Genomic DNA, 12,689 nt, shown 5'->3' with positions numbered 1-12,689 from the left:
CTAATTAAATACCTTTAAGCTCTGGGCTAGAGAACCTCGACGTGCATCTGCTTGTCTGAGTGTCTCTGAACCGTCTTTCTCCAGTTTCTCAAAAACAACTGGCGTCAGACACCCTGCTAGAAACTGCTGGTGAGAAAGCGCCTCCCGCAGGCCGACCTGCAACTTTTCACCTTCCTCTAATGTCACCTAAGAGCAGAAGGAAAAATATTAGTGTCTGTAGTGATGACAAATCTGTGTGTGAACTGTCATTCGCAAATGGATCCCACTTCCCCATGTGATCATAAATTAGCCATTTGTCCAAAATCTTGTTCCTGAAACTAGGTACTAAGAAGTGAAAGTATGAAAAGAAAGAAACCTGCACAGAAGAAATGGACTCCGATGGTTTGCTGTGATTCCACTGCTGCAGGGCTTGAACACAGTCCGTCAGACTGCGAGCTGTGTTTGTGGAGCAGGCGTCCTGATGCTCACTCAGCCGGGATTTCAGACTGTAGACAAAATTTAAATTATAATTAAGAGTGCAAGGAAAATTCAGGTGCAAGAATTGATTTAAAAAACATTTTTCTGGCAGAACAAAAACAAAAAGAAAGTTATTTATGTGTAGATGTGAGTCATTATATTTAAATTAAGAAACGGAGTACAGGATGGGATGAGTCATAAATGAAAGAGATCTGTGTTTCAGAGCAGAATGACCCACTGGGGCATGTTACTGGTTTGTGAGAATAAAGGAGAACTAAATTGAAACAGAGGAAACACAGCTGAGGATTTCAAGTGGACAGATGGAGCTTCGTGTCCCCACATTGCTTCTTTACTTTATTTATTTCACATTTATATCTCACAAAAACACGTGAATCAAACAAAAAGTGGTAAATACAGTGAAAGAGTGTCGAGTATTTTGTGTATTATTTTATGTTCATGACGGCTTCAATACAACAGTGAGTAAACGTCAGCAGTGGTAAAGCGGGATACCTGTCATGTTGTTGGCATAAGGATTCAACCACACTGATCGTTTCTGCCGGCAGCTCATTGGTGGAAGGTGTAGACTTCACTTCCTGGTGGAGATCGTGAACTTTAACCCCCAAATCCTCCAGCGACTTCCCACAGTTCTAACAGGAGGAGACGACAACGTCACAAATACAGGTTTGTATTCTAGATGTTTGTATTCTAGATGCACAGGTTCGTATTCTAGATGTTGCTTATTTTGTAAGAAGAGTAAACAGGAAATGGAATGAAAACCAGGGAAAGGTGACCACACGCAGAGAGCACATGAAGCATCTATTTTCATTCTTAAACATTTTCAGATGAGAGAATGAACTCGAGAAGAAGTAGGAACCTGAAGGCTGTGCCAGTGCTGCTGCAGCTGAGTGATGTTGTGCTGTGGTTCACTGTAGCTGAGCGCCTGGTCCAGAGAGCGGAGCTCCCACTGCAGAGCTGCAGCTCGCTCCTTCAGCTCCTGGCCCCTCTTGGCCGCCTGCTGCTCCAGCACCTCCAGCCGGAGCTCGCAGGCCGTCAGACGCTCCCTCACCTCCTGCTCCGAGGAGTCACAGAGGTCGTGGAGCTGTCTGACCTCCAGTGTTAGTGAATCCCGACCTCCGGGGGAACAGAGGCTCAGCAGCTTGTCTCTGGCAGAGTCCAGCTCCTTCATCTCTCTCTGCTCCCTGTCCACTGTCTGGAGCAAAGCCTGGAACCAGACAGGGAGGAGATACATATTATTAAACAAATTGTACATGATTCAAACAACAATTTTTTTCAATGATTGGCTCCAGAAAACTTTACCAACAACAGCATGAAACATGTGTATTTTACGTGAACAAATTTAGTCTTTTTATTCTAGACTATATATTTGGTTGAACTTGTGCTATTTTTTATTTATAGTTAATAATAATATAATTAGAAAGCTGCTATGATTACATTATGTGCTCTGTCTATTAAAAGTCAGCTTTGCAAAAAAAAATTGAACATATATACATACATATATATTCATATACATACAAATTGGGTTCTGTTACTAGTGAAGAGAAAACTATACAAGCTGAGTGTTAGTTTCGGTGTATCTGACCTTCAGAGTGTTAGTGTTGGTGTATCTGACCTTCAGAGTGTTAGTGTTGGTGTATCTGACCTTCAGAGTGTTAGTGTCGGTGTATCTGACCTTCAGAGTGTTAGTTTCGGTGTATCTGACCTTCAGGGTGTTGACAGCACCGTGCAGACCCTGTCTGTCCTCTGGAGGAGCTCCCAGGCCTTTCACGTGCTCCCTCAGCCAGTCCTGAGCTGCTTCATGCTGCTCCACCAGCTGAGTGCACTGCCTCTCCGTCAGGATGCCCTGCTCCAGGTTAGCTTCAGCAGCCTGAAGGAAACAGCAGTTCATATTATCACAAGCCGTCAGGGCCCCTCGGCTTTGGAACAACCTACCTACCTATTATTATTATTGTTATCATTGTCATTTGACATCAACACATGGTCATAAAGGAAATATACATTTTTGTTTGGATTTCCTGTGTGTTGTCACCACAGAGCAGTGGACTCACCGTCAGCTCCTTCAGCAGAGCAGGGATCGACTCCTCCTTCGCTGCCCCGGACGGATCGGCCCAGTCTCGGTCCTGTGTGATCTCAAACAGCTTCGCAGCCTGGTGGACGTCACGGCACAGGGAAGATCATTTAAAGCATTTGTTCCATTTTATTCTCAGCTTCTGTTGCATGTGAGCTGTTTCTTTTCTTACCTTCGTACAAACGTCTGAGAGGACGGGGGCCAGGGCCGTGCTCCGGTCGAGCAGGGCCTGCGCCTGTTCCACCGCCTGCCGCCGCTCGCCCAGGCCCGGCCAGGGGAAGATGAGCGGCAGGTCGGACGTCTGCTTCTGGAGCTCGGCCAGTCGGGCCTTGGCCTGGCCTCGCTTGTGTCGACAGGAAACCAGTTGCTTCACGACACCCTTCAGCTCTCTGACGGGAATCAGAAGATGATAGAGAACTTTAGAAATCCCATCAACTTCAGTCTGAAGTCAGCCTCCAGAATCAAGCTCACAGTTATGTAATGTAAGAAAAATCAAATTCAAAAGTCAATAAAAACATGAGAAGAGCTTCCTGCACCTGTGAGTTTCTTCAGCAGAACGAAGGAGCGTCCTCCACTGCTCCTCGATGTCTGAGACCTTCTGCTGAACCTCCAGCTTCTTCCCCCCCTCCAGGTCTGTTTGTTCACAGAGACTCTGAGCTCGTCTCTTCAGCTCCGTCACTTGAGCCTCACCGTCCGACTTGGAGCTTAAGATGACCTACAGACATAATCATACATTTTCTGAATTAGATAATTATTTTGAATATTCCTAGATGTTTATTTTGCTGTACAGCTGACATTTGTCCACTGGTGTGATTTACAATGTGTCGCAAAGAAGGAAAATCCAGGTCTGAATCTTTTCTTATTCATATCTTATATTTCACCTGTGCTGTGCTCAGCCTGTCCTCCAGCTGAGCCTGACTTCCCCGAGGGCCTTTCCCTTTGGAGTCGGCCTGGTCCTGCAGATCTTTAACCCAGCGTCTGGTACTTCCTGCCTGGGCACACAGGGCCTCCATTTCCCTGGAGAGCGAGTACTGGACCTCGGCTTTCTTCATCGTGTTCTCGGCTGTTTGAAGAACCGTCCTCCATTGCTCCTCCGAGTCTTTCACCGTCCGCTCGGCCTCTCGTCTCGTGTCCTCCTCCAGGTCCTCCTGGTCTGACAGACTCTGACTGTGTCTCCTCAGCTCGGTCAGCTTGGAGTCGCCCTCTGGCCTGGAGCTCAGGATGGTCTGAGAGGAAGTGAAAGAGAATATATATGAAGTTATAAACAAAAGGAAAATACAGGGGGAATGAATTCTAGATACTCTAAACTTTCAAATCACTACTGAAGTCCAAACTCATTTGGTGACACATTTATATATTAAAGAAACATATCGTGGTGGGAATCCAGTTCACCTGTGCAGTCATGATCTTCTCCTCTGGATCCATCTGAGCATCCAGAGACACCAGGCTCTGCCGCTTGTCCTGCAGCCAGGCTCTGGTGCTCTCTCTCTGGGTCTCGTACTCCCTCAGCCGGCCCTCCAGAGCACACTGCTTCTCAGCCTGATCCAGAGCCTGTTTGGCCTCCTGCAGGACTCCGCTCCACTGATCCTCAGCGTCTCTCACTCTGCTCTCAACCTCCTGTTTCTTCTGTCCCTCGAGGTCCTGTCCGCTCAGACTCAGGCCTCGTCTCTTCAGCTCCTGGAGTTTGGAGTCTCCTTCAGGTTTGGAGAGCAAAATGTCCTGGAGATAAAATACATAAGGTTGAATATGATCTGTAAAACGTACAAGATTATTGTGTGGTTGGGACATGAAGCTGCACTAACTGATACGATACCACAAGGGGGCAGAGTAACTCCAAAAACAAGTAAATACCCCACAGCATGACTTTAACACTTCCTTCACTTCCCTTTCCTGGTCTCTGTCAGCTCTAGAAGTAAAATGTCTAGAAAGAATAATATCTCTCTGCTCATTTCTCCCTGTGGTGTCAAACCCCCGGTGCCTCAGCTCACCTGTGCTGTGAGCAGCTTGTCCTCAGCCTTGGTTCTGCTGCTCAGTGAGCTCACTCGCTGTTGGAAGTCTGCGAGCCAGCGCCTGGTGTCCTGCTCATGGGCATCGAATTCTCTCAACTGAGAAGAGAAAGATACCGACGTGATGAGGCGGTTTAAAACGCTTCAGGAAGACGTGTTTGGATTGTTCAGGGATCGAAACAATCGGAATTTAAAACTATTCAATTCTATTTAAGGCCTTTTTATTGATCCCAATAAAACAGACACCTCTCACCTCCAGGCTCCTCCTCCCCGTCTCCTTGACGATCTGAGCGTCTGCGTCGTCCTTGATCCGATTGGCCGCCTGCAGCAGCGCCCTCCACTGCTCCTCCGTGTCTCGGACCGTCTGCTGGACGTGCAGCCTCCTGCCCTCGTCTGCGTCGCTGTGGTCACACAGGCTCTGGCCTCGCCGCCGCAGATTGTTGACCTGACAGTCGCCTTCAGGTCTGGAACCCAAGACGCTCTGGAAAAAAACAAAACAGCATCATATTCATTAAATACAAAAACTCTTTCATTCAGACTTCTGATTCTAATTATATATAATTAGAATGTATGATAATAACTGGAAGAAGGTGAAAGAGTTTCGAAAAGACAAAGATGGACGACAGGACCACTCCCAAAAGTGGAGCCATAGGGTCTCGATTGCCCCCTGGTGGCTGGCTGCAGTATAGGTTATAAACCCTGCCTCCTCCATGTTAGCAGATGGGACATGGACCAAACAAAAAAATCGTAAAAGACGTTAAATAAATGTTTGTCAAATATGGTTTCTGTCGTTTAAGGTCGTTCTTATCACACTGATGCTTGTTCATATCGATATTTTGGCTTCCTTTCTACATAGTGGGAGGAAGAGGAGAAGTGTCGTCCATCTTCATCTGTAGTCCAAACCTTTTTCAAAGTCAACTCATCAAAGTTCAGACCTGAGCCGTGCGACATCTCTCCTCAGGTGGCGAGAGACAACCCGCAGACTGTAACTTCTGTTGTCTGTCTCTGATCCACGACTGCGTGTCTTTACTCTGCGTGTCGAAGTCGTCTGAGAGACCTCTGAGCTCGGCCTGCCCGGCAGCCTGCAGCACCATCCTCCACTGTTGCTCGGCGTTCTCCACCAGCTGCTGCACCTCGGACCTCCTGCTCTGCTCCAGGCCGTCGCTCAGACTCTCGCCTCCTCTCTTCAGGTCCAGCACCTTCGACTCACCCTCGGGCGAAGCACTCAAAACGGCCTGAAGGAGAAGACACAGAGATGGTGGTGTAAAGCTTTAGAAATCAGTCTGTGCAGAGAACGTCCTCCACTACATTGTGCACGTGTGATCAAACCGGACTCACCTGTGAAACCTGTAACCTCTGCTCACACTGCATGTGACCACCGAGGGACAACAGCTTCTGCTTCTGCTCCTTCATCCAGGTCTGGGTGTCTTCACTTTGGGTTTTGAAAGAATCGAACTCTCTGTCGGACGCAGCTTCGGTCTCCGCCTTATGGAGAGCCTCCTCTCCGGCCTTCATCACTTTCCTCCACTGCTCCTCCCCGTGTCTGACTGCGTCCTGAACCTCTCGTCTCCTGCTGTCATCCATCGCCTGGTTGTCACACAGTCTCTGACCCTGCTGCTTCAGATCGTGGAGCTTTGACTCTCCCTCAGGTTTGGAGTTGAGAGTAGCCTGAAAACAACACACGTCTCTTTAGGTGAGCACGCCAGCTGGATCCTTCCTGAAGTTATAACCCACCACACTCTAAAACAAATGATCCACACACTCTTTTAAACTCACTTGTGCGATCTGCAGCTTTTCCTCGACCGGCATGTGTCCGCCGACAGACTGCAGGTTCTGTTCCTGGTCTCTTATCCAGGACTGGACGTTTTCACTCTGGGTTTTGAAAGCTCTCGTGTCTTTGTCCAACAGAGCTTGGGCTTCCATCTTGGTGAGAGCCTCCTCTGCCGTCTGCAGGGCGGCCGTCCACTGCTCCTCTGCTTCTCTGACCGACTGGAGGACCTGTTGTTTCCTGCTCTCGTCCAGCTCCTCCTTCTCACACAGACTCTGGCTTTGTCTTCTCAGGTTGCTCATCTTAGAGTCTCCCTCGGGTTTGGAGCTCAGGATCGTCTGGTGACACCATATGAAAAATATTTGGAAACTTGATGAATCTTAACGTCTGGGTCAGTCTGGGACTTTGGGATTAAGGACCTGTTCAAATTGTTAAATCCGACTGAATCTCCACTGACCTGTGCTTTGCACTTCATCTCCTCCGTCTGGACGTCTCTGCCGGTGGAGCTGAGGGGTTGCAGAAGGTCTCTGATCCAGGTCCTGGTGCTCTCAGCCTGGGTATCGCACCTGTCGCACTCCCCCTCCAGGTCACTCTGGGCCTTGGCCTGTTTCTGCAGCCGAGCCTCCAGGTTTCTGTAGCGTTGAATCAGGTTATCGCCGTCTTTCAGGAGGGTCTCAGCTCTGACGCCTTGTCTGCGCACTGATGCTAACAGCTCACTGAGGGTCTCCGCTCTACCACTGTCACATGGAGAGAAGTATATGAGGTATACGAGACACATCGAGGGGACGGACGGCTTTCTGTGTGTTGATCTAATTGTTCAGTTTCATTAAAACCAAGATCGCGTAAAGTGTGTGTCTCAAATTCTGAATCCCAAAAGAATGGTGAGCTCATCATCTACAGATTTATCAATACTGGAGTATTTGTAGGAAAATGCAGGCTTTGTTCCTCCAATTTAAATTTAATATGTTGTTGTATTTGGTGTTTTTACTCATATTCATATTATCATATAATTTCATGATGTGCACTGTTTTATCTGTACAATGTCGTTCCTCAGGACAAACCTTTGGGATAACTTTGGGATTGTTACGTCTGACAGTTCAGATTCATAAAATTCTATTTAGTCACATCATTAAAATGTTTTAACAACTTCACTGTATGTGTGTTATGCACAGATTTGTATTGATATCAATTTGTATATCTCATTTAACTACACGTTGAAGCTGGAGATCTGATTGTATGATTAATGTCACCTCTCATCCTGAAGCTCTTTGAGAAGTCGTCTCTGTTTGTCCGACGCCACAGACTGTTTCTCTTTGGTCTGCAGCCACTCGCGGAAGCTGTCGTGCTGCTTTTGTAAACTAGAGAACAAAACAACATGTTACTCTTACACTCTTTTCACTGCAGGAGTGATTCATGTTAATGTGAACTGGGTCTGTTGAGGATCCGTGAGTTCACCTGTTCAGGTCACTGAGCAGTGACTCCATCTGCTGCTGCCTGTTGTGGCAGTGGGTTCTGAACGTTCCCACCTCCTCCTGCTGCTCCTTCATCCAGCCGCTGAGCTCAGAGAGCTGCTGGGGAGGAATCTGCTCTCTGCCTTTCTCCAGCTGAACTTTCATCTGATCCAGACGTCGCTCTGCATCCTTGGATTTTAAGAAAGCCTGATGCACACAAGAGAAACCGTGAGGAGCCATCCATCTTTATTCATCTAGAAATCAGACCTAGATCACATAGATTCATACATGTCTAAATCATCATTAAGTCGTCCACTCACGGTGAGTCTTTGCAGAGACGTCTCCACATCTGTTTTGCTCTCAGGGTTTTCGAAACACTCGTTGACACAAAGCTGCAAATCCTGGAACCATTCCTCGAAGGACTGCCTCTCATCTGAGGAAACGTTACGACCATTTACATCAAGTAAAATGTATTAAGTGCAAATTAAAACCCAAAAGGCAAATTAAGCTTCAAGAGATGAATCACAACCGATTCAAATCACAAACCTTTGAGCACTTTGAGCAGGCCCTTGTCCCGTTCCTCTCTCTTCAGGTGAATCATGTCCTTGGTGCGGGAGATGGCTTCTCTCAGTCGGCTGCAGTCCACAGACAGAGCTTCCAGCGCCTGGGGACTGGCCACACTGGAAACCAAGCCCACCTCCTTCAACACAGCCTCGGCCTGTTGCTCCTGAGTCTCCAGATCAGTAACCAGATCCTGGTGGAGACAACATATAATGAAAATACATTTCACTTCTCTGACTGACATGTTATTTAAGCTTCTGTACGTTTCTCTATGTGTACCTGTATCTGGACCTCGACGTTTGGTCCGGAAGCATCGATCTTACTCAGAGAACACTGGACGTTCTGCACAGCTGACTGACACTCGTCGATCTTCTCAGCGAGGTGTTTCTTCACAGCTATCAGCTCCTCAAAGACGTCTGTGCAGTCGGTGAACAGCTCCTTCACCTGCTCCATCCTCTTCCTCAGCTGGGTTTCCATCACCTGCAGTGAGAGGAGGAGCAGGGTTGAAACAAACACCGTAGAAAAGGACACAAACACTGTGAAATGAGATTTTGTAATGCTCTAACTCACCTGTAGTTCCAGCGGAGCCTCCTGACTCTGCAGCATCTCTTGGATCTCCACTGACTTCTTGTGGAAATGTTCAATGTTCTCCTCATTTGCTTGGATCTCATCCTGTAAATTGAAGAGTACAATAGCTGAAGGTGTCCTTCAAAATAAAAACCAGCCTTGTGAATTTCACCTCATCAAAAATCTCACCCTCATGGCAAGAACGTCTTGCTCGTTGTAGAAGGGATGGCTCGCTGCAAACAGGGCGAGCTTCGCTCCTGCCCAGTTGTCCACCTCCCCGCCGAGCATCAGCTGCTTCTCCCACAGCTCCAGTCCCACTTTGAGGTTGTCCATGCACGCGTCCGTCTTCTCTGTGACCTGAACGAGCAGCAGACAGAAAACAACAGCATTCAGTGAAGGTTGTCTGTCTGTCAGCAGGATCACACAAAATCTTTTATTTCTCATTTATTTGAGAAATCAAACATTTTAAATTGCAAACAGAAGCTAAATATCCACATGTTCCTCTCTCATTTCTCTGGAAAGCTTCATGCACAGATTCTTACGTCCAGCCAGTTGTCCATCAGAGTGTCAGCCTCGGCTTCGTACGCAGACTCGCTGCAGTCTGGGATCGTCTTCAGTTGTGACTGCAGCTGTTTGCTAACACCTCTCATCTCCTCCATACGCTCCCTGAGACCAGTCAGCTCCTCTTTGATGTCACTGAACTGGAGAAATGTACACGTGTTAATGGGAAGTTCACCTGAACGCACAGAGAACATCAGTCTCCTTGAACAATGTGTCGGCACAATGTGTCGGCAGAAAATTGAAATGTCAGATTCAGACACAGGTATCTTGTGAACTCACCTTGGTGATACTTCTCTGCAGGTTGTCTTTGCCCATGTAGGAGGCCTGATCACCGATGGTCTGCTCCACTCTCTGCAGGGTGTTGCTCAGGTGACTCCAGCAGCTCTGAAACTTCTTCAGATTCTCCAGCAGGACGGTGTAACGCTTCTTCCTGCAAGAGGAAGAAAAGACGATTAATGTCTCAGCCTCTGTTGACCACACGTCCACTGCTTTGGGCCAAGAGGAGCATCCGTCACATGCACCTTAGCTTATTAACAGTATTGTAAGAAGAGCTTTACTTTAAGAGTCAGTTTCTCCTACAAGCTTCATTAATTGTGATTTGTGTGATTTATTGCTTCTCCTGCAAAACGCACCTGTCAGAAAAACCTTTGTGAGTCTCCTTCCACTGCGTCTCCAGCTCCTGCATGAGGTGTTCTCCTCCTCCCTGTTTCTCCTGAAGTTCACGGAGGTTCTGGAGCTCGGCATGCTGGGCCTGCAGCTGGACCTCCAGATCTGACAGGGCACGAAGCCTGGGAAAGACAATATAATACATTTAAATTCTAATTACAACCATCATTGATATAACTTAAGTTGTTGCATCAGTCACACAACACACACCTGTGGTGCACCGCAGGTATGTTGGGCTCCTTCAGGCCTTGTGTTTCAATCATATCCTGCAACGTCCTCAGCTCCGCGAGCAGCGCCCTCTTCCTCAGGCCCAGGGATTTATTCTGGGTCTCCTTGACGAGCCCCTGCTGCTGAACGGCCAACCCACTGTCAGCCTCCTCCAGCCGCCTCAGCAGAGCCGTCACCATGTCCAGGCAGGAGGCCGGGACACCATCCCTGGTGACCGTCAGCCTGGCTCCCTGCAGGAGCAGATCCAGCTGAGGCGCCTTTTCTTTCAGACTGTCGATGCTCTGCCTGATCAGAGCCAGCTTGGATCGACCGTCCTGCAGTATCGTAGAATCACTGCAGGGGGCGCCTTGGACTCCGGAGATGTCTTCATCCACAGTGCGTAGTGACATGAGGAATCGGTCGAGGGCGCGGGCGGAGGCCTCACTCTTGCGAACCTGTTGTCTGAGCTGGTCAAGGCTGGTTCTGTGGGTCTCGACCTCGCGGGACAGAGGGAAACAGTCCCTGGGGTCCAGATCGCTGGACTCAGGGTCCAGACGGGACAGCTGGTCCAGCTCACTCTGGATGTTCTCATCTAGTTCCTGTTGCAAAGGGAGACAAAGTACAGAGTGAGATAAGACGACTGAAGTGTGAGATTCCTTTTTCTGCCAAAGCTGAGAATGAACTTTTGTTCTTTCCAGAAAATTCTGCTGTTGTCTATTAGCTTCAGACTTTTCCTTCCAACACTGTTCACTTCCTACAGATTTGAGAAGCAAAAAAACCTGTGTCTGCACAGTAGTGATCAGGGGGTGGAGCCGTGGGACCAACCAATCATGAGTCAATCTCAGCCTTCAATCATGTTTTCAGCCCATTTTTATATCATCAAATAACTAAATAAAAGCAAACTTAAAAAAAGTATTTAACATATACTTTGAATTTAGTTTGATCCATGTTCTATCTGCTAACATGGAGGAGGCAGGGTTTATGACCTACACTGCAGCCAGCCACCAGGGGGCGATCAAGACGCTTTGCCTTCACTTTAGGGGAGTCGTCCACTTTTAAATACGGTTTATGGTTGTAGTACGGTTTCCTTGTTCTTAGTATACACTATAAAAGTCACTTATACTTTATCGATTGATGCATTGATAACGTTTGTGTGACAGAATAAACACAAGTGAACGATATGTGTGGCGGACATCAGACCTTAATATCTTTCAGGATGTTGGTGTTGGCCAGTGTGAAGGCGCTGATGTCTTTGGGCTGCCTCAGGTACCGGTCCAGACGGTCGGTGAAGTCCACCATGTGGTTCTCTGTGGAGTCAACCTGTCTGAGGGCGGCGCCCAGCGAGCTGCCTCTCCTCTGGAGGTTACACTGTTGCGTGCGCCACTGCTCCTGCAGCTCCGCCTTCTCCTGCTCCAGACCGGTGTTTCCACCCAACTGGGAACACTGGGAGCACAGGTTTCCATACTCGGACCACAGGGACTCCGTCTCCTGCCTCAAGAACTGCGGGAAAAAGTGGATATTAGCATGTTGTGCTGACTAAAAATATAGAACAAGAACATTCAATCATGTGTTGCACCTGTATTTCCTGCAGACGTGTGTGTAAGCCCTTCAGAGAGACGGAGTCCGAGGGGATGTCCTTCAGGCTCTGTTCGTTTTTAGAAAGCTGGGCTTGTATGGTCCTCTTACAATTCTCATATCTGTCAAATTTAAAACAAGTAAAAACATCAAGCTAGACACTGAGAATCCAAATAGTATGATGTACGTTGTGTTATCAAGGCGTACCTCTCTAAAGCCTCCTTCTTGCTGACGTCCTCCTCTATGGACGTCTGCTTCTCAACCTCCCTCCTTTCCACACTGACCGTCTGCACTGTCACCTGGGAGACCTGAAAAACACGAGTAACTTGTTATCTCTTCATTCAAACTGCTTCCAGGTATAAATGTTTATAACAAGAAAATGTGAAACGCTTGTTCCTGGAACATTGGTCTGAAAACATTCACTGGAAAAAACACGATTTTAGAGGAGCTCTAATTGGGTTGAGTCTTGGGAATGTGAGGTTTCAAAGGGGGTGAGTCATACCTCAGCTGAGACTTGAGGTATCTCGTGCTCCTCTTGTGTGGTCACGTCCTCACTGAAGGCAACAGGGATCCTGTGAAGAGGAAACGAGGACGGTGATTTCTGCTTTTCCTTCAAAACATTTTAATCTCAATTGCGGAAAAGCCGCAAGTGGAAGGTGAAAGTCTGACGTTTGAAGTTTCAAGGACGTAAATGGACAAAATGTCTGTTTGTATAAAAGGCAACGTAGAAACCCACACACTCATCTTAATCTTAAAACATTCAGGTCATATTAACAATCTGCCAT

General features: G+C 47.7%; 1 protein-coding gene across 3 annotated transcripts in view; it reads right to left on the bottom strand.

The window, feature by feature from the left end:
- Positions 1–12,689, bottom strand: part of syne2b (spectrin repeat containing, nuclear envelope 2b) — an 88,209-nt gene that overhangs the window by 43,602 nt on the left and 31,918 nt on the right. For all 3 annotated transcript variants that reach the window (XM_034577395.1, XM_034577396.1, XM_034577397.1), the window contains exons 27-57: positions 12,407–12,476; positions 12,112–12,212; positions 11,906–12,026; positions 11,530–11,829; positions 10,333–10,928; positions 10,089–10,244; positions 9,736–9,886; positions 9,438–9,596; positions 9,085–9,252; positions 8,899–9,000; positions 8,608–8,808; positions 8,314–8,521; positions 8,088–8,200; positions 7,772–7,974; positions 7,567–7,674; positions 6,774–7,053; positions 6,325–6,654; positions 5,887–6,216; positions 5,484–5,783; positions 4,802–5,029; positions 4,531–4,647; positions 3,935–4,261; positions 3,424–3,768; positions 3,079–3,257; positions 2,715–2,931; positions 2,523–2,621; positions 2,177–2,341; positions 1,331–1,678; positions 967–1,103; positions 356–485; positions 13–186 (exon numbers count right to left, since the gene is read on the bottom strand). In XM_034577395.1, coding sequence (XP_034433286.1) covers positions 13–186; positions 356–485; positions 967–1,103; positions 1,331–1,678; positions 2,177–2,341; positions 2,523–2,621; positions 2,715–2,931; positions 3,079–3,257; positions 3,424–3,768; positions 3,935–4,261; positions 4,531–4,647; positions 4,802–5,029; positions 5,484–5,783; positions 5,887–6,216; positions 6,325–6,654; positions 6,774–7,053; positions 7,567–7,674; positions 7,772–7,974; positions 8,088–8,200; positions 8,314–8,521; positions 8,608–8,808; positions 8,899–9,000; positions 9,085–9,252; positions 9,438–9,596; positions 9,736–9,886; positions 10,089–10,244; positions 10,333–10,928; positions 11,530–11,829; positions 11,906–12,026; positions 12,112–12,212; positions 12,407–12,476 — 6,463 coding nt within the window. The remainder of the gene's footprint in view (positions 1–12; positions 187–355; positions 486–966; positions 1,104–1,330; positions 1,679–2,176; positions 2,342–2,522; positions 2,622–2,714; positions 2,932–3,078; positions 3,258–3,423; positions 3,769–3,934; positions 4,262–4,530; positions 4,648–4,801; positions 5,030–5,483; positions 5,784–5,886; positions 6,217–6,324; positions 6,655–6,773; positions 7,054–7,566; positions 7,675–7,771; positions 7,975–8,087; positions 8,201–8,313; positions 8,522–8,607; positions 8,809–8,898; positions 9,001–9,084; positions 9,253–9,437; positions 9,597–9,735; positions 9,887–10,088; positions 10,245–10,332; positions 10,929–11,529; positions 11,830–11,905; positions 12,027–12,111; positions 12,213–12,406; positions 12,477–12,689) is intronic.

This window comes from Hippoglossus hippoglossus, chromosome 22 (genome assembly GCF_009819705.1).
Source record: "Hippoglossus hippoglossus isolate fHipHip1 chromosome 22, fHipHip1.pri, whole genome shotgun sequence".
NCBI lineage: Eukaryota > Metazoa > Chordata > Actinopteri > Pleuronectiformes > Pleuronectidae > Hippoglossus > Hippoglossus hippoglossus.
This window is presented reverse-complemented; position numbering and strand designations above follow the sequence as displayed.